We start from the raw sequence: 26,318 nt of genomic DNA on the forward strand, positions 1-26,318 counted from the left end.
TTTGCCAATAAATGAAAAAAGAAAACTGTCTTCATTTTACTTTCTCATATTTTCTGTGCTGAGAAAGGGGGAAATATTACCCACACCTCAGGATTTTGTGCATGTGAACTAAAATAGCAATAATAATATAAAAGTACAATGCAGCTGGGTTTTCCCGGGTGGCACTAATGGTAAAGAACCTGTCTGCCAGTACAGGAGATGTAGAGACACAGGTTCAATCCCCGGGTCAGGAAGATCCCCTGAAGGAGGGCATGGCAAGCCACTCCAGTAATCTTGCCTGGAGAATCCCATGGACAGAGAAGCCTGGTGGGCTACAGTCAATGGGGTCTCAAAGAGTTGGACATGACTGCACACACCAGACAGCTATCGTTGTCAAACAGGCACTGGGTGAAGTAAGATCCCCACCTTATTTCCCCGAATTTTCTCAACACTGTGAGATCACGTCTCAGCCTCAGTTTCCTCATCAGCAAAATGACAGTGCGTATCTCAAGGACAGCTGGAAAACTGATAAAATAGTCTGAGTGACGAGTCGAGCACAAGGCAGGGCCCTCTAAAGTTTGGGCAAGGCAGAGCCATTTGCCCCAGAACCCTGTAGCCTGCAAGTGGCTGATGTCAACTTCAGAGAATGAACTGACTCCACCCCTTGCCAGGGCCCCTGTCCTGTTCAGATTACAGAGCTTCTCTGACCTTGCTCATCTTTCCCCAAGGAAAGATGAACTCCCCAACAGGAGAATTTTAAAAGAGGCAGCTGACAGTCACATGCTACCTCTGTCCTTTAACCCACATTCTCACACTGTCACCAAGTCCCAACTCGGAGGCATATGGAACATCACACCTACCCTTTTACACTTGGGAAAACTGAGGCCCGGTGCAATGAGGCCCAGCCAATTGCTAATTGCTGCAGGCTGGGATTAATACTGTCGCCTCCTGACCCCCAGCCTGACACCCTTTCCCCGACTCTGCTTGCCTTAGGAACACCCTCGGGAAAACATCCGTGTCTCCTCAATGCTTCTTGCGCAAAATCCAGATTCCCTGGCAACTTCTGCCTAGTTTTCCAGCTTTGTTCCTCCCCTCCGGGTCCAGGTTGGTCCCTGCTCCTCTGGGCCACAATATCGACACGAATCTTTAAGCCAAAGTCAAGCAGGCAAAGCTTTGTGTGCATTCCATCTTCTACATTAACTCTCTTGCTTAAGTGCCAATAAGGAACATTCAGATATAGTAGCCAGTAGCTGCATGTGGCTACTTAACGTAAAAGAATATTAAAACTCCAATTTGATTGCACTAGCCGCATTTCAACTCCTTAAGAGCCACCTGGGGCTTAGTGCCTGCCCTGTTAGATACCGCAGACACAGAACGTTTCCACCATCATGAAGTTTCACTGGATAGCTCTCTCTAGTCTGGAACTTTTGTCCTTCCCATTTTACAAATGAAGCAATTGAAGGTCAGAGAGATCACACCCAAGGTCACACAGCTAGAGCTGAGATTCAAGTTAATCCTTGGCCACTAGAGACAACTAGCAGAGTAGGTGGTCACGCGTGCATGCTCAGTCGTTCAGTCGTGTCCGCCTCTTTGTGAACCCATGGACTATAGCCCTCCAAGGCTCCTCTGTCCATGGAATTTTCCAGGCAAGAATAATGGAGCGGGTTGCCATTTCCTACTCCAAGGGATCTTCCCAACCCAGGAATTGAACCCAGTCTCTTGCATCTCCTGCACTGGCAGGCGGATTCTTTACCACTGAGCCACCAGGGACGCTGGTCGATCTTTCCTCAAATCCAGGGAAGCTGCCATCATTTTGTTTCCGAAGACTCATGCTGTGAATATATAATGATCCCACCGTGCTTAACGGCTTAAGCACTGTGTGTGTACGTGTGTTTATTACACACCAGAGGCAGCCAGTATTCTAACCTGAAAGCCTGCATCACAAACACTTCCTCTATCTTTATCCACAAGGGAAGTTTTGCTTGTTAGCATAATGAATGGCAGAAACTCTTGGTTTTACTTGTGAAATCGGGGCTTCTTAATTACCCTGATAAAGGTTGGAAAAATGGGCTCCCATGGGTGGGATTAACAGTATTCAAACGTGCATTGTTTAAAATATATCTGAGACTCACTCACTCCCAACCTTGTATGAAAACACTAGAAAAACAAGAGCTAAAATGTGGCAGCCTGGATGGGAGGGGAGTTTGGGGGAGGATGGATACATGTGTTATGTATGGCTGAGTCCCTGTGCTGTCGGCCTGAAACTATCACAACATTGGTAATAGGCTATACTCCAATGCAAAATAAAAAGTTAAAAAAACAAAAAAAGAGCTAAAATGCTGAGCCGGTCCTGTGTGAACTTGGGAGGATTCAGCTTGCCTGACACACAGCATAAGGTTCACAGGCTTTAGGGTATTAATTTTTGTTTTGTTTTGTTTTAATGCAATATTGAGAGGGGCTTCCTAGGTGGCACTAGTGGTAAAGAATCCACCTGTCAATGCAGAAGACATAAGAGACTCGGGTTCGATCCCTGAGTTGGGAAGATCCCCTGGAGAAGAGCATGGCAACCCACTCTAGTATTCTTGCCTGGAGAATCCCCATGGACAGAGGAGCCTGGCAGGCTACAGTCCATGGGGTTGCAGAGAGTCAGGCAAGACTGAAGTGACTTACCATAGCATTGATGGTTGCAACACCATAATGGCTAGAATTCATGAAACTTTCAGATGTCAATTCTCTTGTGCTGGTGCATCAAGTTTACTGTCTTCACAGCAGAATTTGACCCAAGATCTTTTATCATGACCTGGCCACCAGATGTTGGAGGCGTGGTCAATCAGATCCTCTCGGTTTCCAGGAATGACTTTGTGGTACCAGAAGAACCCGAGCTGTGTCAGATACGCTGCACGTTCAGAGAAACAAGGCTTACCTGGGTCTGTGTGCTCAGTCACATCCGACTCTTCTGTGACCCTATGGACTGTAGCCCACCAGGCTCCTCTGTCCATGTAACTCTCCAGGCAAGAATATTGGAGTGGGTTGCCATGCCCTCCTCCAGGGGATCTTCCTGACCCAGGGATCAAACACTTGTCTCTTATACTGGCAGGTGGATTCTTTACCTGGGTTTCCTAGCCTCCAAAAACTGTGTAGTCTGAACCCGCGCTTTATAACCCGCAGCAGTCCCTGTGTCTGGACCTGGCCCAGGCCTGGGGGCTGCCTCTTGCCAAGCTCTCAGAACCCCCTCAAGTTCTATCTGCCCAGCGAAGGGCAGGGACTGAGTCCATTCCTTACCCCTACCTGGCCCCAGACACACCTTGAGACATAGGATGGGAAAAGAAGCCACATCAGCCATGAAGATCGGTGAAAGCCTTGGTTTAATTGGAGACAAGATCGAAGGGTTGAGTATCGATCAGCGGACCGACTGACTGATCGTTAAACTGGACAACACTTGAGCAGCTCCCGGGGGGGTGGGGGTCATCCTGGGCTCCCCTCCCCTGGGTACCTGGGGACAAGGAGAGGGGCAGGTGCTGCCCAGCCCTCACCTCCCCCTCTGATCACATGACTCCCTGTTAAACAGCACTGACTCCACGCTTCTGGGGGTCTATGGTACAGTTTGTATAATACAGCAGGAATGGAGACTCCCCCTGGGAGACCCCCACCCCTCTTTCCCCTGACTGAGTCAGTGGAGGAAGGGCAAGTTTATTTTCCCTTTTTGCCTCTGTAGAATAATTTACAAACCAACCTTACAGTATGTACAAAACAAAACAAAACAAAAATAAAAGAGAAAGAAAGAGAACCAAAAGAAAAGGCCCCCTCCGGTCTCCGGCTGGGACTGAAACTACTTTCGCTACAAAAATGAACCCTGTACAGCATCTTGGGGGTGGGAATGGGCGGTACTCCCCACAGGGAAGGACAGACAGATGGAAGGCTGGGGGGAGCTGGGGGCTACAGTACCGTGTGCTCAGAATCGGAGGGGAGGAAGATGAGAGAGGCCGGTCCTGCCCCGCTGCAGAACCAAGCTGAGGGGCAGAGCGGATGGGGGAAGTGGGAGTCCTTCCTTCCAAATAGTCCCCCCATGGCTTGAAGAAAAATGGCCTTGCATCTGTCCGTCGTATTGCTCCAGGGAATAGCTAGGGGAAGACAGGGAGGCTTGGCAAGGTGGGGGATGAAAGGAGAAATGACTTTGATGCCAGGGTGGGGTGGGCTGCCCAGAAAGGGGATGTGGGTGTACACCGTTATTGCTTCCTCCTAGGGCAAAGAGTTGGGGGTGGGCAGGAGGATGCTGGGGAGGGGGCATACCCAGGACAGGAACTCTGGGCCTGGCCCCGCCCCACTCGAGGTGCAAGTGGGAGCCACTGCAACCCCCTCTCCTATGGCCGTGGGAATCATTAAGGCAGAAACAAGAGGAGAAGCAGCTGGAAGGAAGGGGGGTGGCTCCAAATCATCCCCCCTCTCCAAACGGAGAAAATTCAAACCAAAACCCAGAGTGGAAGAGGAAAGGGGTGATGGGTGGAGGGAAAGTGGGATCAGGCCCTCCTGAAACCTCAGACCCCAGGTTGGTGGTGTGAATGTCCCTCTGACACCCTCCCCTTGCCTCCTGAAGCCCCATGGCTCCCTCAAGTCAGTATTGCCAGGTTTGTGCAAAATGAGGCGGAAGACTTCTGGGGAGGGGAGGGCAGAAAGCCAGAGTAGGACTGGAGCTGGGGCCCCCGCTACATTGGGCGACCCCTCCCCACCCCCAGGGGCCCCATCCAGAATGGCTATTCCTGGCTGGGTTCTAGAGATCCTCCCAAAATTCAGAAGAAGTCTGGAGGGAGATTCTACACCAGGCAAAGAGCCCCAAGAGGCCGGAAGACTAAGCCTGGAACCTGGGCGACGGTGGTGAGGATTGGGGGCTGACGAGGTAGGGTTGGGGGGTGGTTGGAACTGGACAAGGGGAGCCGGGAACAGGAGCGTCTACAGTTGCTGTGTTTCATCCTGGTTTTTTTTTGTTTTTTTTTTTCTTTTTCTAAAAATGTAACAATTAAAATTCCAAAAATAAAATCACTTCCGGGACCTCAGCCCCTGGTTCCCCAGCCCCCACCTCCAAAAAGAGGCCCCTGGGTGGGGGTGGGGGGGAAAGAGGAAAAAAAGAAAAGAGAAAAAAAACCCACTTTTCTGTTTTCTTTTTTCTCAGGAGGCCCAAGAGTCTTTGAGGCAGTGGAGGAGGTCAGGGGGTGATGGTGGTGGCGGTGGCGGGTGGCACGGAGGCCCACCGGGTGCAGGGACTGACGCTCAGGTCGGGCCACCAGCTGACCCCCAGCCTCCGGGAGCTGGAAGTGCTCCAGGAGTGGGCTCCTCGCCGGATGTCCCCGTGCAGGCACAGCATGCCCTCTTGGCAGCCTGATGCTCTTTTTGGGCCCCCACCTCGGCTGCCATGGAGGGGAGGCCCAGAAGGCCCGGGTCGTCCTCTGGAGGGGGCGGTGTCCTCAAGGCAAGCGGAGCAAGGCTATTAGGAGACAGGGCAGGGATGCTGCGGCAGCAGCCCACGTAGACATCCACGGATGCGCCTCGGGGCATGGACACATCCTGGCCAGCTGCTGCCACACTACCTGTGGCGTCCACTCGCCGGGTCAAGTACATTTCCTCTATCTCCACCTCCGCAGACGGATCCTGGCCATCAAGCTCCAAAGGGCCTTCAGGCGGGGAGGCGTCCTGGGCCGTGTACAATTCCTGAACTGCAGCTGCGCCTGGGACACTGCACACCTCCTCCTCCTCTTCCTCGTCCAGCGTCAGCTCGAACTGGAACTTGTCTGGTGGTGGGGGGTGACCCGGTCCCCCAGGCTCCTCCTCGGGGGGTGGCGAGGGGCTTTGCCGAATGGCGCTGTAGTACCAGTCCCGGTTGTCCTCCAGAGTGTCCAGGATCTCTTGGGCGTCTGGGTGGACCAAGTCAGCCCACGTCTCCCACAGCGGGTGTACGATATAGTCGATGAAACCCACCTGAGGGAGCGGGAAGGAAGCAGAAACCAGAGATGGCACCACCGTGCTGCGGGATCTGATAAAATTTACAAGATGCTGGCGCAGGGAACTTCCCCGGTCATCCCAGTAAGGTTAGGACTCTGCACTTCCATGGCAGGTGGACAGGGTTCGATCCCTGATCTGGGAACTGAGATCCTGCATGCCATGCAGTGCAGCAAAAACTAAATAAAAGTAAGAGATACTGATGCCATTTGACCTAGCAAGTTTGCTTTTCCAGACCCACCCTGGAAAAACTCTTGTGTAAGTAAGGGGGAAAATAATCATATGAGATGTAAACAAAAACTGGAAACACCTCTATATACACCTCAGATGGGAATTAGTTTTTAAAAATGGTGGTAAGTCACAGATATTCATGAAAGCCCCCCCCTTTTTTTTGCCTCGCTGTGTGGCTTGCAGGATTTTAGTTCCCAGAATGCATGTGTTCTCAGTTGCTAAGTTGTGTCCAACTCTTTGAGACCCCATGGACTGTAGCCAGCCATGCTCCTCTGTTCATGGGATTTTCCCAGCAAGAATGAAAAAAAAAAAGAATATTGGAGTGGGTTGCCATTTCCTTCTCCAAGGGATCTTCCCAACTCAGGGATCAAACCCTTGTCTCCTGCATTGGCAGGCAGATTCTTTACCACTGAGCCACCTGGGAAGCCCATGGGAATACTACACAGCAGTGAAAAAGGATGAGCTTAATTTATGTGTAATAAGGTGGATAGATCTCCAAGTCACTGTTGGGAAGAAAAGGTAAGCTATATAAAAATAAGAATATACTGACACAGTTTATATTTTTAACAAAGCTAAGCCTACAAACTATTCCTATTAAGTTACCTGTGAATATAAATGCATGACAAAACAAATAAATCTGGTTTTCATCAGGCATTAGGGGGCTACGTGGATGACCAGGGGATATTTGGAAGTGCCTGGACACAGTTTCGGCTATTACCACAGGAAAGGGAGGGTGCTCCTCGCATCCCATGGGCAGAGGCCAAGGATACTGCTCAACACCTTACAATGTAGAAGGTGGGCCCACCACAGAGAATGAGCCATCCCCAAACTTCAATAGTGCTGAGGCTGGGTAACCCTGCATGGGAAACATACACACACCAAGACAGGAAGAGATCTCACCAGGGAAGAGGCTAGGAGCAGGAGGAGTGAGAAACTCTCATGCTCAGAAGCTTTATCCTTTTTATTTTTTTAGGCCAGCTGCACGGCATGTGGGTTCCTAATCCTCTGACCAGGGATGGAACCCATCCCCCCTGCACTGGGAGAATGGAATCTTAACCACTAGACTTCCAGGGAGGTCCCCTAAGTGTTGTCCTTTACAAGACCATCTTTCCGTCCCTTTTGTTAAACAGGCAGATGACAAAGCTGAGTCATTTCAGTTCCTTTCAAAATCCATCAGGACTTCCCTGGTGGCACAGTGGATAACAATCTGCCTGCCAATGCAGGGGATGTGGGTTCAATCCCTGGTTTGGGAAGACTCCATATGCCATGGAGCAAATAACCTGGTGCACCATAGCTTCTGAATCCATGGCTCTAGGGCCCATGAGCGGCAACTACTGAGCCTGTGTGCTGCAATTACTGAAGCCCACACGCCTAGAACCTGTGCTCCGCAACATGAGAAGCCCAGACACCTCAATGAAGAGTAGCCTCTGCTCACTGCAACTAAAGAAAGTCCGCAAGCAGCAACGAAGACCCGTGCGACAAGGAAAAAAAAAAAATCCATCAAAACTCAGGCCCAAAATGAGTGGCCAGATCATAGGGGAACCAAGAGGCTGAATAGACACGAGGTCTGTAACTAATGGTCAGATGAATATTATTACTGATGTTATGGCAGTCACAACAAATGAGTTAGAACTGTCTGGGTGCAAATCTACAAATTAAGGAGTTGGAGGTTCAGTTCAGTTGTTCTGTGGAGCAGAAAATGTTACCTATTTCTCATCATGATAGAGAAGGAAAAAAAAAAAAAAACCTCGACACTGTGGATGGGCAGCTTAGGGCCTCCTGGGGGCCTTGGAGCTCCAGGCCAGGATGTGAGGTAGGGGGGCTTTCCCTGCTCCCTCCCAGCACCCCAAGACTCTACCTGAGACTTCTCCACTGAGGCTGTGTGCTTGTCGCACATGGGACTGATCTCCATGCCTCGCTCACGTTCGCGGTCGCCCTGCTGGAAGAACTCGGCCATGATGCGGTCGGTCCACTGGCGGTAAAGCTCCAGCGGCTTGGTGGGGTTGCTCAGGTCTGCGCAGTGCACCATGTTCCGTAGAACCTGCGTGGGGTGGGGGGACCTTTAGAGGCCATGGTCCCGACCCAGTTTCAGGCCCCAGGCTTTCTTACTTTCCCTTTGGAAAGAGAGTAGGGGGTGGGGGGGTGGGTAAGGGGAGAGATGGATGGAGGAAGAGGAGGTGAGGGAAAAGGGAGATGAGTAGAGGAGAGAAGGGGAGAGATGAGAGGTGAGAGGTGGCTGATGAGCAAAGGGCAGTGGAGGGAAGGGAAAAGAGGCAGTGGGGGAGACAGAGGTGTGTGAGGAATGGAGACAGGGCTTGATGAAGAAAGGGAAAAGCGGGGCTTCCCTGGTGGCTCAGTGGTCAAGACTTCACCTGTCAGTGCACAAGACAGAGGTCTGATCCCTGGTCCGGGGAGACCCCACAAGCTGAAGGGCAACTGGGCCTGCGTGTCACAACTATTAAGCCTGTGCTCTAGAGTTCGGGAGCCTCAACTACTGAGTCCACAGGCCGCAGGAACTACTGAAGCCCGCGCACCCTAGAGCCTGTACCCTGCAACAAGAGAAGCCACCACAATGAGGAGTCTGTGCACTGCAACTAGAGAGTAGTTCCCGCTTGCCCCAACTAGAGAAAAACCTGTACAGCAATGAAGACCCAGCATGGCCATAAACAAATAAATACATAAAAATTAAAAAAAAAAACACATTATGTTAAAAAAAAGAAAGGGAAGAGGGAATTGGGTGAGATGGGGGAGATGGGAGTTGGAAAGAGTTAGATGGCAGAGGAGAGAAAAGACAAGGAAGATGGGCAACCTGGGAGCTGAGGGCAGAGTGAGGGACAGCAACCCAGACCTAAGGGAGGACAGGAGGGAAAGAGTCCTTATATGGTGTTTGTGTGGGGGGGGCACCTGGATGCGGTCGGAATAGTTATCCAGCAAGAGAACCCCCGAGCTGGTCACTTTCTTAGTCTCCACCATGGTCTTCAGGTCAGCCAGGAGGGTCATGTGCTTGGACATATCCGTGGCCAGCACCTGTAGGCAAGGAGTTGTCCTGGGGGCCCTCGAAGCCTGGCCACCCTCTGTACTCACCCAACCCAAGGTTTTCACAGAGCACAATCAGCCCGTGGAATTCCCTGGCAGACCAGCTTCCACTGAAGGGGGCACAGGTTTGATTCCCGGTCAAGGAACTAAGATCCCACCTTATGCAGGGGGTGGGGGGAAAAAAATCCAGCCCCCACAACCCCCTCCCAAAGGACGGCTCTCCTAACTCGGGGCCTGTCTATCCCAGACTCAGACCAGACCCTCCCCAAATTCCCCTCGGCCCAAAGGCGACCTTTCGCACTGTCCCCGCCCCTCGCCCCGCCCACCATGTCGATGACCATCTTGCGCAGGCTCTGCCGCTGGCGCTTGCCGAGGTTCTGGAAGATGTCACAGTTGTCTTCCTGCAGCAGCTTGAAGCCCACGGCCAGGTGGTGATTCTCCAGCACCGACTCGTCGTTGTACATGAGCGCCAGTTCCGAATCTGGGGCCCAGGTCAGGTTGGGGCAGTCAGAGGAAGAGACGACCCACCCAGGACGTCCCCCGCGGGGGAGGGACCATCGTAGGCCCCGCCCCCAACCCAGCGGGCCCCACCTCCAGCCCAGCAGGCCCCGCCCTCACAGAGGGCCACTCACTGGTGTTGATGAGGAACTGATTGGAGACTCCAGGGTGGTCCACGTCGTGGATGGCGGCCGCGAAGAGGGCAGCGAGAATCTCCAGGTCCGTGAACACGGCCTGGGGGCGGAGCAAGGGGGTCAGAGAAAGGCAGGGGTTAGAAAGATGGGCAGTCAGAGAGACAGGGTAAAAGAGAAATGGGAGAGTCAAGAAAGATGGGGGTCAGGAGAGAGAGGCACAGGATCAAAGAGAGATGAAGGTCAGGGACCCAGGGTCAGAGAGAGAAACAGGAGATTCAAGATGGGCAGTGGGGGAGGGGAGGCTGGAGAGACGGGGTGCCCAGGTGGTGCTCACATCCAACGCCGGTGTGGCCAGCAGCACATGGGTGGACTGCAGCACGTCGGCTGCATGCAGGCTGTTGTGGTAAGCCACATCCGGGTGGTAGTGGTCCTCTAGGGTCAGCATGTATGTCACCATAGTGTCCACCGGGATGCGGAACTTCTTCAGGAGGTCCCGCTCCTGCGGGCAGATGTCAGGGGACGGTGACCCTCCCTGGCCCTCAGCTCCTCACCCCTCCCCCTCCCTCACAGCTGGCCCCGCTCAGCCCGCCCTACCAGGAATCTCACCCTACCTGGAATATCGTGTACATGATGCAGCTGAGGGAACGGCCCCCAGCGTAATCTGACACGCGAAAGATGTTCAGGCCCCACTTGTTCAGGTTTTCCAGTTCCTGGTGGAGACGGAGGCCACAGGTCAGGAGCCCCTGAGGCCAGGACCCTCTAGACTCTTTTCTAGGAGTTCAGAGGTGTTAGGTGCTCTGTCGTGGCCAACTCTTTGCAACCCCATGGACTGTATGTAGCCAGCCAGGCTCCTCTATCCATGGAATTCTCCAGGCAAGCATACTGGAGTGGGTAGCCCTTCCCTCCTCCAGGGATCTTTCCTACCCAGGGATTGAACCCGGTTTCCTGTGTTGTAGGCAGATGCTTTACCGTCTGAGCCAGGTGTTCAGAACCCTGGTCTGAATAGTGGGACCATTATCACTCAACCAGTGGGTAGGTGTGCTCAGCAGTATAGAATTTACCACTCAGGTCCTACTGGGCCAGAAAATAAGAAAGCAACCCAGTGTCTACTGAGTGCCTATGAGCTACCCAGCATTGCACGAAGCGCTTGATTTCACATGGCAGGTGAAGGAACCCAAACTCCAAGCAGTGACAAGACTTACCCAAGACCTTACATCTCACAAGCGGCAAGGCTGGGATGTGAACCCAGTGTGACTGACCCAAAAGCACGGTTCAGCCTCAGTTAAACTGCTCTTGGGCACCGGGAGGAAAGGAACATGGGCTAGTTTTTCATGTCTTCCCAGAATTCAGAACAGTGCCAGGGACTTCCCTGGTGGTCCAGTGGATTCTGCACTTCCACTGCAGGATGCGTGGGTTCGATCCTTGGTCAGGGAACTAAGATCCCTCAGGCCCTACTGCATGGCCCCCCAAAAAAGTGCCAGTACACAGTAAGTGCTTAATAAACACTGGGTAACTGCATATAGCACTGGCCAGTGCTGGCACACGGAGGGTTACAAGAAAAGCCAGCTGAGGGAGCCGCTGAGCTTGTGTCAAGTCCATTGTACAAGTCAATGTGGGAGTCCTTTGGCCTAAGACTTCACAGAAGAGCCAGGAGGCAAATCCGGGTTTGGTCTGTAGTGGATGCTGTTGGATTCTATACAGATTCCTTCCACTGGTAAGCGTGTCCACCCCCCAGCTGCTGTAGCTGTCACACATTCTCACAGCTGTCCCTTCTCAACAACCTGCTCTGGGGGGAACACGAAGATCCCACATGCTGTGTGGTGTGGCCCCCCCCCCCAAAAAAAAACCCCTCCACAAAACTGCTCTTTCTGCACTACAGCTATGTAGAAGGGGTGAGGGCATTCACCCTGGGGACAGCCTCCAGTCTATGACAAAAGGCCAGTGCAGCCAGCACAAGACTTTCCTGGTGGTACAGTGGATAAGAGTCTGCTGCCAATCCTGGTTCGATCCCTGGTCTGGGAAGATCCCATCTGCCACAGAGCAACTAAGCCTGTGAGCCACAGCTGTGGAGATGGTGCTCTGGAGTCCGAGAGCTGCAACCACTGAACCCATGTGCCACAACTGCTGAGCCCCCGTGTCACAACTACTGAAGCCCGTGTGCCTAGAGCCTGTGCTCTTCAACAAGAGAAGCCACTGCCATGAGAAGCCCACGCCCCGCAACAAAGAGTAGCCCCCACTCACTGCAACTAGAGAAAGCCAGTGCACAGCAATGAAGACTCAGTGCAGCCAAAAATTAACTGATTAATTAAAAAAAAAAAAAGGCCAGCAGGCTTGCCTCAAGGTGGTTCAACTCAGTGGTGCTGTTCATACTCCAGAGCCTCGTTGATTCCAGCTGAGACCACCCACCTCTTTGCTCATTAGCTCCTTCCTATATTGCTTCCTGGACTTCCCAGATAGCACTAGTGGTAAAGAGCCCGCTTATCAATGCAGGAGATTCGGATTTGATCCCTGGGTGAGGAAGATCCCCTGGAGGAGGGCATGGCAACCCACTCCAGTATTCTTGCCTGGAGAACCCCATGGACAGGCACACAGCGCATACTGCTTCCTTCACTTCTCTCCTGAAAGTCTCAAAAGGCAGGTATACCGGAATCCTCATCTCAGTCTGACCCAAAGCCCAGTCCTTCCCTGCCCCCGCCCCCAGAACCCCGCCCCGCCCTCCCCAGCCACGCCCCCGCTGAGGCCCCACCCACTTGGGCCAGGAGCTCCTCTTGCTCAGTCTTCACCCCAAAGCGGGGGATGCTGGAATCACTGAGGCTGCTGCTGTGCATCAGCTTCTTCACCCCAGTGATCTGAGACATGGGCTGGAGCTGTGGCCCAGGGGCCGGGGGCTGCTGGCAAGGTCTCTGCCGTGGGGCTTGCTGTTTTTCCCGATCTTTGATCGTGGGTGATGGGATCTCCACTTCATTCCGCTTGTCTGCGGAAGATAGCGGAGAGGCAAGCATGATTACCCCACAGAAGCTCCCTCATTTGGCTCTCAGACCGTGCTGCCTTACCCCTCAAGCCCTGAAAATTCTCACCCAGGAGGGCAGACCTAGTCCTGGTGTCATGCTGTTGGTTGCTTATAGACTGGAAACCAGAGCGGAGGTAGGAATTCTTCTGGGAGGTGGTGGGCTGGAGTGGGGACCCCAGGGCCAGACGAGAGCTGTGGGGTAGTCCCAGTCCAAGCACCAAGTTAGGTGAGGGGGTGGCATGGGAAGTCAGGAGGCAGGGTGGGGGTGCTAGAGAGGGCCTCTGCCTGCCTCGGATAGGCAAGGACCCTTCTCGGGCTGGGAAGAGAGCCCCATGGTGACCCAGAGGGCTGGTGGGGATGGACAGCGCTGGGAGGTGGGAAGGAAGGGTGGTGTCTGGCTCCATGGGCCCACCCCTACCCTCTGGACATCAGCCTGCCTGGGGGCCAGCCCCAGAAGTCTCTTTTCCTGAGCTCTTTAGGCCTTCCAGAGTCCAGCCAGGGCCACCCATTGTGACCTGGGTCCCACCAGTCAATGACAGGGCCCAAGAGGGCTTATTTGCATGCTGTGCTCCTATTGGCTGGGTCTTTGGCATTCAGGCACTTCACACCCTCACTGGCAGGAATGTTTGAAACTCTGAAACCTTCTTTCCAGCTTGGTTGGGGGGGGGGAACAGGTAGCCTGAATTTGGGGAACTTTGGTGATCAATTCTGAAGGTGAAGTTACCCTGACTTTGTCAGGGATAGTCTCAGTAAAGGCTCTTGGCTTCAGGATGAGGGGGAGGCGGACCTTGGAGGTCCTTGTAGGCTGAAGGGTTCCAGTGAATCTTGGGTATTCTACCTTTAAGTTTCTGAGTTAAGGAATTCTCCAGAGTTTGGGGAATCACTGTATAGGTTTAAGCTAAGCAAGAGAATCCTATTGAATTTGGATATCTAAAGTTTGGGGGTCTACTGAATTTGTGGGGATTGTACCAAGTTTGAGCATTCTATTGAATTGGGAAGATTTCAGCTTGGAGGTTTTTAAAAACTTTGGGGGTCTTTATTGGCTTTTAAGGGCAGGAATTCCCTTAAATTTGAGAATCCCACTGAGTCCAGGCATCTCTCTTGAGTTTGAGGGGTCTTGTGAGTTTAGGGCAAGGAAATTCAAGGTTGGAGATTCTACTGAATTTTGGGAGACTTTGAGTTCTATTTGAGTTTGGGGGTTTCTTGGGGTCCTTGAGTTTGATAGTTCCAATGGGGTCCCACTGAGTTTGGAGGGACTTTTCAGCTTTCAATGTAGGGGTTCTACAGGAGTTGGGGTCTCATTAAATTGGAGGGTATTGGAGTGTAGGAACTTTTGAGTGTGGTGATTTTGACCTTTGGGGAGGTGAGTCAGGGTCCCTTGGAAAAAGTGTGCAACAAGACCCAGGGTCTGGGGTGCCCCCCAACAGTCCAGTTATGCATCCCCCCCCAACACACACACAATGCTGCCCTTCACTCACCCAGGAATGTGGTGGAGATGTACTCAGAGACCTGGTTTCCTGACCTGCTCATCTCTGACAGGTGTGTGAGTTCACGGTTTAGCATCCTCTTGAACTAAGGTGAAGGAGGCAAGAAGGAAGGCATGATAGGGTCACGGCAGGGGTTTGGGGGGATAAGGTCAAGCCTTCCCAAGAAACCCCTTAAGAACCCATAAGCCCCTCTCACTTCTCTGCTCAGCCAACACAGCCCTCAGCAGGCTGTGAGGGGGAGGGGTCAGTCCTTCCTCTCCTCCCAACTCTCGATGGAGGTCCCCAGGCTTGGGGAGTGTAGACCTCCCTCTCTGAGGAAGGGGGTTTCCTCTCACCATACTCCCTCTTTCTGCCCCCAAGGAGGAGCCAGAGGGGCACCTGTGGAAGGGAGGGGCTCCTGCTTAACAGGGAGCCAATGGGGTGTCAGGAGAATCCCGTCACCATGGTGATGGGAGTCTCCTTAGCAACTCCCCCTCCAACCAGCTGCTGAGCTGGGGAAAAGGGGGCAGGCCGTGGGCCCCTTAACCCCTGCCTTCCCAGAGCTACCCCTGGCCCAGGTCTTCCCAGACAGGGACCCCATATCCCAGGGTCCTGCCCCCCACCCCCCACCCCCAGCCCTCAGCCTAGTTTGGAAGGAAGGAATGCAGTCCTGAAATTCTGGGTGAAGATGTTTGGCTGGGGCAGGGAGAAGGGTGAGCAGAGGAAACCCTAGTTCAGTCACCAGGGGAGGGGGTGGTTCCCATCATAGACCCCTCTCCCCCAACCTCAGAGGGGTGGACAGATGCACAGACGGACAGGGGACGCCTAGAACCAGGCCTGGGGGCTCCTCTGGGTCTCCCTATCTCTCTTCACACAAGTGGCCGCTGTGACATTGTGCATGAGGAGAAAGGGCATCGGCTCCCCACCCCCAAGCTCCACCAAAGCGCCCCCTGAGCTGGAGCTGACTGTCCAGAGAGGCAGGAGGGACTCTTGGCAGGAAGGGTGAGCCCGCCCGGCCCACATCGGGAGGGGCACTCACTCCTCCCAGGGCTGCCAGAGGCCCCGGGCACCTATAGAGAGACACACATCCACACACAAGATGGACCCACAAAGTCACACAACCGCACACAGAGTCACAGACCTCCCACTTACACAGTGCTACACAGCCCCCAAACACACACATCAAGGAGCACACACAATAAAGCAGTCACTGAACCCGGGGTCACATGCCCCAGAAAAATCATGCAGCTCTGGGCTCATAAACATGGCCCAAAACACACCACCACAATCAGAACCGTGTGATCTCAGCCAGGGCCATCCCCCGGTCCATGACCCAGGCACATAAGCCCACGGGCCTCAGGCGACCCCCTACCACTCCAGACACACACACACACACACATGCACGCTGACGGTCACACCCAGAGAGAGACCCACACCCCCAGCCACCCACCTTCCACGCCCAGCCCCGGGCCACACACAGAGACACAGTCACCAGGCTTCATCTCCAGGCCACACACGTGCACAGATGCACACACAAGCCCAGACCGGGGGCTGGAGGGTGCGAGGTGGGAGGGCCAGAGCTGGGTCTCTTGCCCATCCTCCACCCTGAGTTCCCCTACCTGGTCCCACCAGCCCACCAGCCACGGCTTGGAGCAGGTCTCGCAGAAGAAATCCACCAAGGGCATCGTGGAGTCTTGGCCCCGCTCAGGGCTGCCGCACACAGAGGCTGGGCTTGGGGAGTCCCGGGGTTAGCAGCTATTGTGGCAGGGGGGCGGGGTGCTGGGCAGTGGAAGGGGGAGCCGCGGAGGGGCCCGGGCCGGCCCAGCAGGGCTGGGGGGCTCCCTTCCCCTCCGCGCTCCCGGCAGCAGCCCTGGTTACATGGTCCGCCTGCCGTGGGCTCCGCTGGGCCCCCCTGCGGCAGCAGCAGTGGCTGGAGGTGGCCGGGGACCCCTGCCCATGGGGGCAAGGTGCAGGGCGAGGGTCCCGGGAGGAGGCTTCGGAGGCTCTGGGCTCCGTGTGTTCGCCCGTATGTGTGCGTGTGCGTGCTCACTGCAGCACTGGCAGGCTGCATGCGATGTCAGGTGGTGCTGGGGGTGGGGGGGGCGTTAAAGGGGCACCGGAGCCCATGGGCCTCAGGCAGGACCCAGGTGAGGTTGCCAGGGACAGGCGGGGGGGCACACGCACCCGGCAGAGGGCATGCCCCCTCCCCTGTGGACACACCCAGCGACAGACACACACCCCCACATGCTCCACACACCGACACACAATCAGACACAAATTCCACCCCACACCACTACAGCCAGACACTTGGCACACCTGACCACACTCTGACCCCCAAATGCTTTCAGTCCTACGCTAACCACACAAACACACACACACAGTCACAACTCTGTTGTTCAACACATTTCTAGGTATAAAATTGGGCACACAGAGGTACAAATGCCTCCAGATACCCCTTCCCAGGATATGGATTCACAACCAGAAGTGCAGGCGCACACTAAGGGATAAACACCCAGATACTGGACACACTTGCAGACACACTCAACACACCCACAGACACACTTGTAAACAAACATGAATACCCGCATGGCCTCAGACACAAATGTGGCCTGACTAATCTATAAGGGAATACGCACACTCACACCCACGGCTCCACACGCACACACCCCATCGCAGAAATACACCCGCAGACCTTCATTCAGACACACAGTCACATTCTCAGATGCTCCACACATACCCTCAGGGACACAACTGCCCTCAGACTCACATGTTCCCAGACAAACCTCCACCCACGGGTGTGCGCACCCCCCAACACAGACGCCCCCACCTGCACATTCATTTCCTGACAGGCATCCTCCCCCCAAGCTGTACCACTCCAGGCGGCATCATTCACATTGCCTGCTTTCTGAATGGCGCCCCCTGGAGTTGTGCAGTGCACAGTCAGCACAACTGTACATCGATGCCTTGCACCCACTCCTGTGGCCTTGCAAGCACACACACACACACACACAGAGTCACAGACACATGGAGATACACACTCAGATTCACATCTGGACTAACTCACACCTCTAGAGATACACATCCCCCCGGCACAGCCCTCCACACTGACAGCCCCGCATTGTCAGCTGTGCATACTCTTACGTCCTCCATAGATACACTTGTGCATGCCACTCCTGACCGATCTTATTGGGATACCCCCCACTCCCCTCCCCTCCTCCCTGCCCAGCACTGCAATCGGGTAGCCAACAGACAGTCATATAGCCACAGATACACACTCATAGACCATACAAACATACAACCTGCTCCCCCCAGGAGAGAAGGTCGCCTAGGGACACACACACACACACATACACACACACCCCCACACACACACACACCATACACACACCCAGGTCTGTAGGAGATACAAAGTCAGATAACACACACCACTCACACACACACCCAGGTCTACAGGAGATACCAAGTCAGATAACACACACACACACAGAGACACACCACTCACACACACACACCCCCCCCACACACACCACACACACCCCAGGTCTACAGGAGATACAAAGTCAGATAACACACACCACTCACACACACACACACATCCCAGGTCTACAGGAGATACCAAGTCAGATCACACACACACACACACACACACACCCAGGTCTACACCCAGGTCTACAGGAGATACCAAGTCAGATCACACACACACACACACCCAGGTCTACAGGAGATACCAAGTCAGATCACACACACACACACACCCAGGTCTACAGGAGATACCAAGTCAGATAACACACACACACACATCCCAGGCCTACAGAGATACTCCAAGGTCAGATACACACCAAACACCAATTTACACACACACACAGCACACACAACACCACACCCAGGTTACAGGAGGGATACCCAAAGTCAGATCACACACCCCACACACAACCCAAGGTCTTACAGGAGATACCCGAAGTCAGAATCACATCACACACACACCACCAGGTCTACCAGGAGATACCAAGTCAGATAACACACAACACAACATCCGCATGGTTCTACAGAGATACAAGTCAGATAACACATCACTACACAGCCGCATTGAACCAGATGACACATCCAGGTCTACAGGAGAATGAGCCAAGTCCAGATAAGCACACACACACACACACACACACACACCCAGGTCTACAGGAGATACCAAGTCAGATCACACACACACACACACCCAGGTCTACAGGAGATACCAAGTCAGATCACACACACACACACATCCCAGGTCTACAGGAGATACCAAGTCAGATAACACACACACACACACCCAGGTCTACAGGAGATACCAAGTCAGATAACACACACCACTCACACACACACACACATCCCAGGTCTACAGGAGATACCAAGTCAGATAACACACACACACACACATCCCAGGTCTACAGGAGATACCAAGTCAGATAACACACTCACACACACACACACACACACACACAGACATACCACTCACACACACACACACACGCAGGTCTACAGGAGATACAAAGTCAGATAACATACACACACACACACACACACCCCCCAGGTCTACAGGAGATACAAAGTCAGATAACACACACACACACACACCCCCCCCCAGGTCTACAGGAGATACAAAGTCAGGTAGCTGACACCCAGGGTCTGACCCCACCCCACAGGCTCTAATCCCAGGTCGACCACGCCCACTGGCCACGCCCATAGCTAGCCCCGCCCCCAACCGATGGCTCCACCCCGCTGCTCCTACTCACCTTGTGGGAAGCCATCTCGCTGACGGAGCGGTAGGTCTGCATGGTTTCCAGCTGCTCCAGACACCAGTCCAGCTCCTCCAGTGTCTCCCGGGCCAACTGCTGACACGTCTCCTCTGGGGAAGGGGCAGCCGGGGCGGTGACTGCGAGGGTTCGCACGGAGACCCCCAGAGGTGATGGGGGCCCGTCAGGTGAGTAGGGTGCCGGGAAAGTGGGTGAGGGAGCCCGCACTGGGGCACCACGAGGGGCCTTTCTCGCGCCCCGGGCTTAGTTACCTGATAGCGTGGCCTTGCAGACGGGGGCTGGGCCGCCCAGTGGGGACCGCCTGCAAAAAATCGGGCCCCAACCTCAGCCTGGCCCTCCCTGCGTCTCTGCCTCCCTCTCTCCATGAAGAGTACTGACTTTCCTCTTTATGAGCCCTCTCTGTGTGTCCCGGGCATGCTGCATTTACTCTGCCCACTGCCTCTCACAGAGCCCCACAAAAACCCATTTTACAGATGAGAAAACTGAGGTTCACAAAGGTGGAGCCAGCTTCCTTAAGACTATCTGGCTGGTTAGGTCAGACCCCGTGTCTCCTGCTTCCCTGACCATCCCTTCCCTGAGTTCCTTGAACTCCAGGATAACTCTGCCCCGCCACTGGGCTCCCAGAGGAACCAGCGGCTCTCAGCCTCACCCCTGCCTCCAAATAAGAACTACTTCTATTCAGTGAGCACTTACTATGTGCTGGGCAATATTCTAGCACTTTCTATACATCACCTTCTCAACTTCTTACAGTGGTTATCCAGTTGACAGAGGCAACACAGGAGGCTAACTGCCTGGCAAGCTGGCATCACGGCCAGGAGTGGCCCAGAGGCTGGGGTGGCTGACCACTCATGACCTCAGCCTTGAGTGTCCATACCCCTCCATCTTTGTTTATATAAGTTTCCCCGACTTAAGAATTTGAATCACAATGGTTTACTGGCTCAGTGGCAGCTGTTGCCTAAACAGAGTCTCAGAGAGGTCAAGTGCCTGCCTGAGGTCACACAGCAGCTGTGAGAGTTGGACCCAGGTGTGTTGAGCCTCATGATCACAGACCCTGGGGCCCAGCCTCCACTTACTTGTTGCTGGGAATGGGCACATTGGTCAGGAGGGAGAAGTTGCTGCGAACGCTCCGGAGACTGGCCAGCACCTGGGTGGGGGAGCCAGGGTGAGGAGAGGGGTCCACCCAGAGTGGGGAGCTGGGGCTGGGCCCCTGTCCCCACGTGTGGGGGAGAGTCAGAGCCCCGTCCCTTCTTAGGGGAGGGGGTCTTACCTGGGCAAACGGCGTGACGATGAGGTCCTCTGCGTGCCTGCAAGGACAGGGGCAGGTCAGGGGTCCTCACAGTGGGGGCCCCAAGGGTCTGGGGTGGATTGGGGCTGGGGCTACCAGAAAAGCAAGTCCCTAGGGTGTCACTCTGGGGGGGGCTGAGCCCCCGGAGGCTGGTGGACAGGAAGGAGCTCTGTGGGGTAGGGGAGGGGTGCTTATACCTTACAAGGATGGTCACGCTGCAGGGGCTGGTTCTGAAGGAAACAGTCAGGGAGAAGGGTTCAGGTGGGGCAAGGAGGGAGGGGCGCGCAGAGACAAAAGGAGGGCAGTGAACACACCTCAGAGGCTGAGCTTAGAGAAACCAGTAGTGGGGAGGGGCGGAGGACAGGAGCTGGGGGGAAGGGGTGACAGGGATGCTTCACTGGATAGGGACAGGGCTGGAGGGTTCAGTGAGAAGGAAGAGGGCTGAGGAGATGGGGTGCTCACACCTCTATGCTGTTGTTGTTTCGTTGCTTCAGTTGTGTCCGACTCTTTGCGACCCCATGGACTGTAGCCCACTGGGCTCCTCTGTCCATGGGATTTCCCAGGCAAGAATACTGGAGTGGGTTGCCATTTCCTTCTCCACATACCTCTACAGGTGGTCATGATAAGGGGGGCTGGTTTAGGGAAGCCTAGACATGGGGAGGAAGAAGAGGGTCAGCCGAGGTGGACCCTCTGGAAGTGGTGGCCAGCAGGGGCTCAAGTGGGGTTCCCTTCTTGCTGGAGAGATGGGATAAGGTGGGGCCAGGCCCCTGAAACCAAGGGGTAGGAGTGGGCATGGGCAGGTTGGGTGGGTGGGCACTGTAGGGACATGGGTGGCGCTGGGCCTGGGCTCAGAGTGGCCGGGTGGCGGGGCAGAGACGGGGTGGGCACTCATACCTCACTGGGTGGGTACGCTATAAAGGGGTTGAGTCCTCGATAGGGAATAAGGGTGCTGTTTAGTTTTTGCTGAGGACCATGGGGTGGGGTGGGGGTTGGACAGCCCCTGCCCCCCCTTGCTGGGGCCAGGAGGCCTGGAAGAGCCAGCCAGGCGGGGGGTGGCGGGTGCTCACGCCTCGCTGGTGACCGACGAGTTCCGGGACATGGTCTTGGGTGACATGTCATAGTCGCTGTCCGAGCGGTAGAGGAAGGACTCCCGGCGCTGGCTGGTGGCCGCCCCGGCATGCAGCACAAGGCCCGGGCTCGCCTGCGAGTCCAGCGGGCTGCGGCCTGGCGACGGTGTCGGTCCATTCTCCGCCTCCAAGCTGCAAGGGGTGGGCGGGAAGAGGGGTCAGGGGGCTGAGGTGACATTGAGTGGGGGAGGTCAGGAGGAATGAGCGGACCCAGGAAATTCCTGACAAGAGAGACAGACACCTCAGAAAAGATGGGAGACAGGAAATGAGAGAGACCACCTTTGTACGCCTGGTCCTGCTGCCAGAGCTAAGGGACACAGCCGTGACCAAGACAGACTGTGATCTGTGCCCTTCACAGACAGGACACCGGGAGGGCTGGTCCAGAAGCAGGCTAACTGAGCTGCACTGCACACCCCCAGAAGTTGTGGGGTCCTCCTTGCTCTGTTCTTTCCCTTGCACCTCAAAGCAATCAAATCTACTCAAGGATAATCTGTCTGCTTCATACCCCTTCCTTGGCCAGCTCCCCATCATCACTTGCCTGGGCCGGGATGTTTGTCTTTGCTTTGGCCCCTAGCTTCTGTCTATACCCCTGTCTGCTTCCCTCAGCAGCCAGAGGGAGCCTGTGAATACCTGAGTTGGGTCACACCCCTCCTCTGTTTAGAACCTTCTATGGCTCCTAGTTCACTCAGAGCCAAAGCCAAAGTCCTCGCTGTGGCCCACAAGGCCCCACCCCCATGCCCACTCTGCCCTTCACGGACTCTGCTGCAGCCATAATTGCTATCTGGCTGTTCCCTAAATATTCCAGAAACATTCCTGCCTCAGGGCCTTTGCACAGGCTGTCTCCCTGGCCCAGATCTCCAGTGGCTCCCCCTTCACCTCCTTCAGGCCTCCTCTCAAATGTCGCCTCTTCAGGAAGGCCTCCCCCAACCAACCCATCTGAAATGTCATCCCCTGCCCTTATATTTCATATTTCCCTTCCTTAAAATAAATACTACTTACCCGACACATTCTATGTTTTACTTCTCCGCTGTTTGCCTTCCTTCTAGAACTCTGCAGAGCAAGTATTTTTGCCTGCTTTGTTCACTGCTGAATCTCTGGCTAAGAACATGGCCTGGACGCCCAATAAATGTTTACTATATGAATCAATCTATGAATGAATGAATGAATGAATATACGGGCTGGATGGTGCCATCCAAGGAATTAAAACTAGGTGGGTGGCTGAAAAGGTGATTTTTAGCTGCTGTGGTGGAGGCAGGTCTCTCTGAGGAGGTGGTATCTGAGCAGGGCCTGAAGGATGAGAAGGAGCAAGCCATGGGTCAGGAGGTGGGAGAAAGCACTCCAGGGTGAGGGAACAGTAAGTAAAAAGGCCCTGTGGCAGAATCTGGTTTTTGTTGGAGGACCAGCAAGGAAATTGGTGTCACTGGGGTGGAGATACAGATAGATAATAGAGACACAACTACACAGAGGATACAGCAGGACTCCATTCTGCTGGCACTGGCCAAGACAGAGCCTCTGGATGAGGCAGGGAAAAGCTGGCCATGCCACTTCCCAAGTGTACAACTTGGGGGAAAGACCGAATTTCAGTTTCCTCTTCTGCAGTATGGGGGCAACCACCGCCTGCCTCAGGTCATCCAGGTAACCGGAGTTAACACAGGTAACATGCTCAGGATGGTGCCTAGCATGGAGCTCAAGAAACACTGGCAGCTGTAAATCTATCAGCCCCCCAACTGTAAATCTGTCAGTATCCCTGGGGAGGGAACTCAGCTAGGCAATTGATATGAAGGTCTGAGGGTGAGCGTGGGGAGCTGTGTGCCTGTGACACGCTGTGTGACCTCAACAAGGTCACTGCCCTCTCTGGTCTGTGACTCCGTTAAAATGAGGGTGTTAGACTGGTCAGCAGATTTCAGGCTGTGCTCTGGTGAGTACAGAGGGTAGGGAGAGAGGAAATAGAATCCTCCCTGCACTTTCTGGTCCTACTATTGAATGTCGGTCTAAGATTTTATTTGAATGTTCCCTCTGCTAAGAAATAAATCTGAGGGAATTCTCTTGCGGTCCAGTGGTAAGGACCCTGCATTTCCACTGCAGGGGGCCCAGGTTCCATCCCTGGTCAGGGAACTAAGATCCCACATGCCATGTAGCCTGGTCAAAAAAAAAAAAATCTGAAATCTCCTAGACCAGGAAGGACAGCAATACCAGCTTCTATAAATGGACTCTTTTTCTTGGGCCAGCCCTGGGATGGGGGTGTGGAGGGTACTTCACTGCCTCCATTTTACACATGAAGAAACTAAGGTTCAGAGGGGATGATTGCTTCCAGGTCACACAGTAAGGTCATAGTGCAGTCAGAATTCCACCCCAAGTCTCAGATCAAAATGTTTTAACTGCTGCCCTCTGTTGACGACCCCCATCAGAGCACATTTCTCTCATTAGAGCAAATTTTTCCAGGGGCCAGGCAGCCGACACAAAAAGCAGAGTGGGGCTGGGGGCCCTGGGTTCCAATTTTAGGAAAGAAACCAGAAATTTTTAATAGTTGAAAACTCAAACGTCTTTTGAAAACAAACTTCAGAAAACATTTTAAAAACACTGAACACAGCTCTGCAAAAGACACTGTCAAGAGAATAAAAAGACAAGCCACAGACTGGGAGAAAATTTCTGACAAAAGACTGGTATCCAGAATACATAACGAACTCTGAAGATTTGATAATAAGAAGACAGACAACTTGGACTTCCCCGGTGGTGCAGTGGTTAAGACTCTGTCTGCCAATGCAGGGAACACAGGTTCGAACCCTGATCCGGGAAGATGCCACAAACCGCAGAGCAACTAAGCCCACGCGCTACAGCTACCAAGCCCAGGTGCCTAGAACCCGTCCGTGCTCCACAAGAGAAGCCACTGCAATGAGAAGCCCGCGCACTGCAACTAGAAAGAGCCCTTGTGTGGCAATGAAAACTCAGTGGAGCCAAAAATAGATAAATGAAAATTTAAAAAAAAGAAGACAACTCAATGAAAAAATGAGCAAAGTATGGACAGTTCACCAAAGAAGATACACAGATGGCGCATCAGCATAGGAAACATCATCCCTCCTTAGGGAAATGCAAATTAAAACCATAAACTATCCCTTCACACCCACTGGGATGCTAAGCAAACAAAAACTGACAAGGATACCAAGTGCCGATGACAAGGATTCAGAGAAACTGGAACTCCCATTCACTGCTGATGGGAATGCCAAGTGGTACAGCCACTCTGGAAGACAGTTGGTTAGTTTCTTATGAAATTGAGCACACCCTAATTGTACAATCTGACAACTGCACTTCTATATATTTACCCAAGATAAATGAAAACATGTCTGCTCAAAAACTTGCTGACTAGGGACTTCCCCAGTGGTCCAGCAGCTAGGACTCCACGTTCCCAAGGCAGGGGGCCCCGGTTCGATCCCTGGTCAGGGAACTAGATCCCACATGCTGCAACTAAGAGTTCGCATGCCATAACTTAAGATCCTGGATGCCACAACTAAGACCTGCCCAGCACAGCCAAAATGAATGTGTGTGTGTGTGTGTGTGTGTGTGTGTGTGTGTGTATGTATATAGGCCTGCTGACTAGTGTTTATAGCAGTTCTCTTCATAATCACCAAAAACTAGAAACAACCAAACCAAACATACATCAACAGACGAATGGATAAATGGTAACAGATCCATGCCATGGAATGTGTTTATGCTTAGTCGCTCAGTTGTGTCCAACTCTTGCGACCCCATAGACTGTAACCTGCTAGGCTCCTCTGTCCATGGGATTCTCCAGGCAAGAATACTGGAGTGGGTTGCCATTTCCTTCTCCAGGGGACCTTCCTGACCTAGGAATTGACCCCAGGTCTTATGCGTTGCAGGCAGACTCTTTACTGATTGAGCTACAGGGGTATTCAGCAATTTAAAAAAACACAAAAATAAACTACAGACCTTCTTTGACTTTTCTAAATGAGGTGTTTTATTAGTGGCTTGGACTAAGATGGTTGTGGTGAGTTACTGAGAAATGGTTGTATTTGGAACATATATTTAAAATAAAACCTAAGGGATTTATTTATGAATTATTTCTATAGGATGAAGGAGAGGAGTCAGTGATTTCCTTGACTTACGATAAAGTCCTGATAAACCCATCGTAAATTGAAAATATCCAGATAGCTGAGGGCTTCCCTGATTGTCCAGTGGTTGAGAATCTGCCTTGCAATGCAGGGGATCCCTGGTCTGGGAAGATCTCACATGCCACAGGACAACTGCACCCAACCACCACAACTACTGAGCCTGTATTCTTGAGCCCACAAGACTCAACTGTTGAGCTTCTGTGATGTGATTGTTGAAGTCCATGAGCCCTAGAGCATGTGCTCTGCAACGAGAAGCCACAAGGAGAAGCCCCATGCACTGCAATTAGAGAGTAGTTGCTGATTGCTGCAACAGGAGAAAGCTCTTGAGCAGCGACGAAGACCCAGTGCAGCCAAAAATAAATACATAAATATGAAAAGGATAGAGAGCCTAGAAATAAACCCTCACATCAGTTCAGTTCAGTTGCTCAGTCATGTCCAACTCTTTGGGATCCCATGAATCGCAGCACGCCAGGCCTCCCTGTCCATCACCAACTCCCGGAATTTACTCAAACTCATGCCCATCGAGTCGGTGATGCCATCCAACCATCTCATCCTCTGTCGTCCCCTTCTCCTCCTGCCCCCAATCCCTCCCAGCGTCAGGGTCTTTTCCAATGAGTCAGCTCTTCACATGAGGTGGCCAAAGT

At 53.4% G+C, this 26,318-nt stretch overlaps 1 protein-coding gene across 9 annotated transcripts in view; it reads right to left on the reverse strand.

The window, feature by feature from the left end:
• Window positions 1–3,327: 3,327 nt before the first annotated feature.
• The window catches only part of PDE4A (phosphodiesterase 4A), a 48,222-nt gene continuing 25,231 nt past the window's right edge, over window positions 3,328–26,318 (reverse strand). For 4 of the 9 annotated variants that reach the window (XM_043466673.1, XM_043466671.1, XM_043466674.1 and 1 more), the window contains 15 exons: window positions 21,488–21,679; window positions 20,618–20,650; window positions 20,403–20,439; window positions 20,209–20,279; window positions 19,387–19,436; window positions 19,115–19,227; window positions 14,358–14,451; window positions 12,620–12,843; window positions 10,481–10,579; window positions 10,204–10,368; window positions 9,870–9,969; window positions 9,564–9,718; window positions 9,106–9,228; window positions 8,060–8,242; window positions 3,328–5,949 (listed from right to left, as the gene is read on the reverse strand). In XM_043466673.1, coding sequence (XP_043322608.1) covers window positions 5,245–5,949; window positions 8,060–8,242; window positions 9,106–9,228; window positions 9,564–9,718; window positions 9,870–9,969; window positions 10,204–10,368; window positions 10,481–10,579; window positions 12,620–12,843; window positions 14,358–14,451; window positions 19,115–19,227; window positions 19,387–19,436; window positions 20,209–20,279; window positions 20,403–20,439; window positions 20,618–20,650; window positions 21,488–21,679 — 2,344 coding nt within the window. In that variant the 3' untranslated portion in view covers window positions 3,328–5,244. Of the gene's footprint in view, window positions 5,950–8,059; window positions 8,243–9,105; window positions 9,229–9,563; window positions 9,719–9,869; window positions 9,970–10,203; window positions 10,369–10,480; window positions 10,580–12,619; window positions 12,844–14,357; window positions 14,452–19,114; window positions 19,228–19,386; window positions 19,437–20,208; window positions 20,280–20,402; window positions 20,440–20,617; window positions 20,651–20,882; window positions 21,446–21,487; window positions 21,680–26,318 lie in introns of those variants that run through there. The other 5 variants (XM_043466675.1, XM_043466672.1, XM_043466679.1 and 2 more) reach the window with 2 other exon arrangements.

The sequence above is a fragment of the Cervus canadensis genome, chromosome 4 (genome assembly GCF_019320065.1).
Source record: "Cervus canadensis isolate Bull #8, Minnesota chromosome 4, ASM1932006v1, whole genome shotgun sequence".
Lineage (NCBI taxonomy): Eukaryota > Metazoa > Chordata > Mammalia > Artiodactyla > Cervidae > Cervus > Cervus canadensis.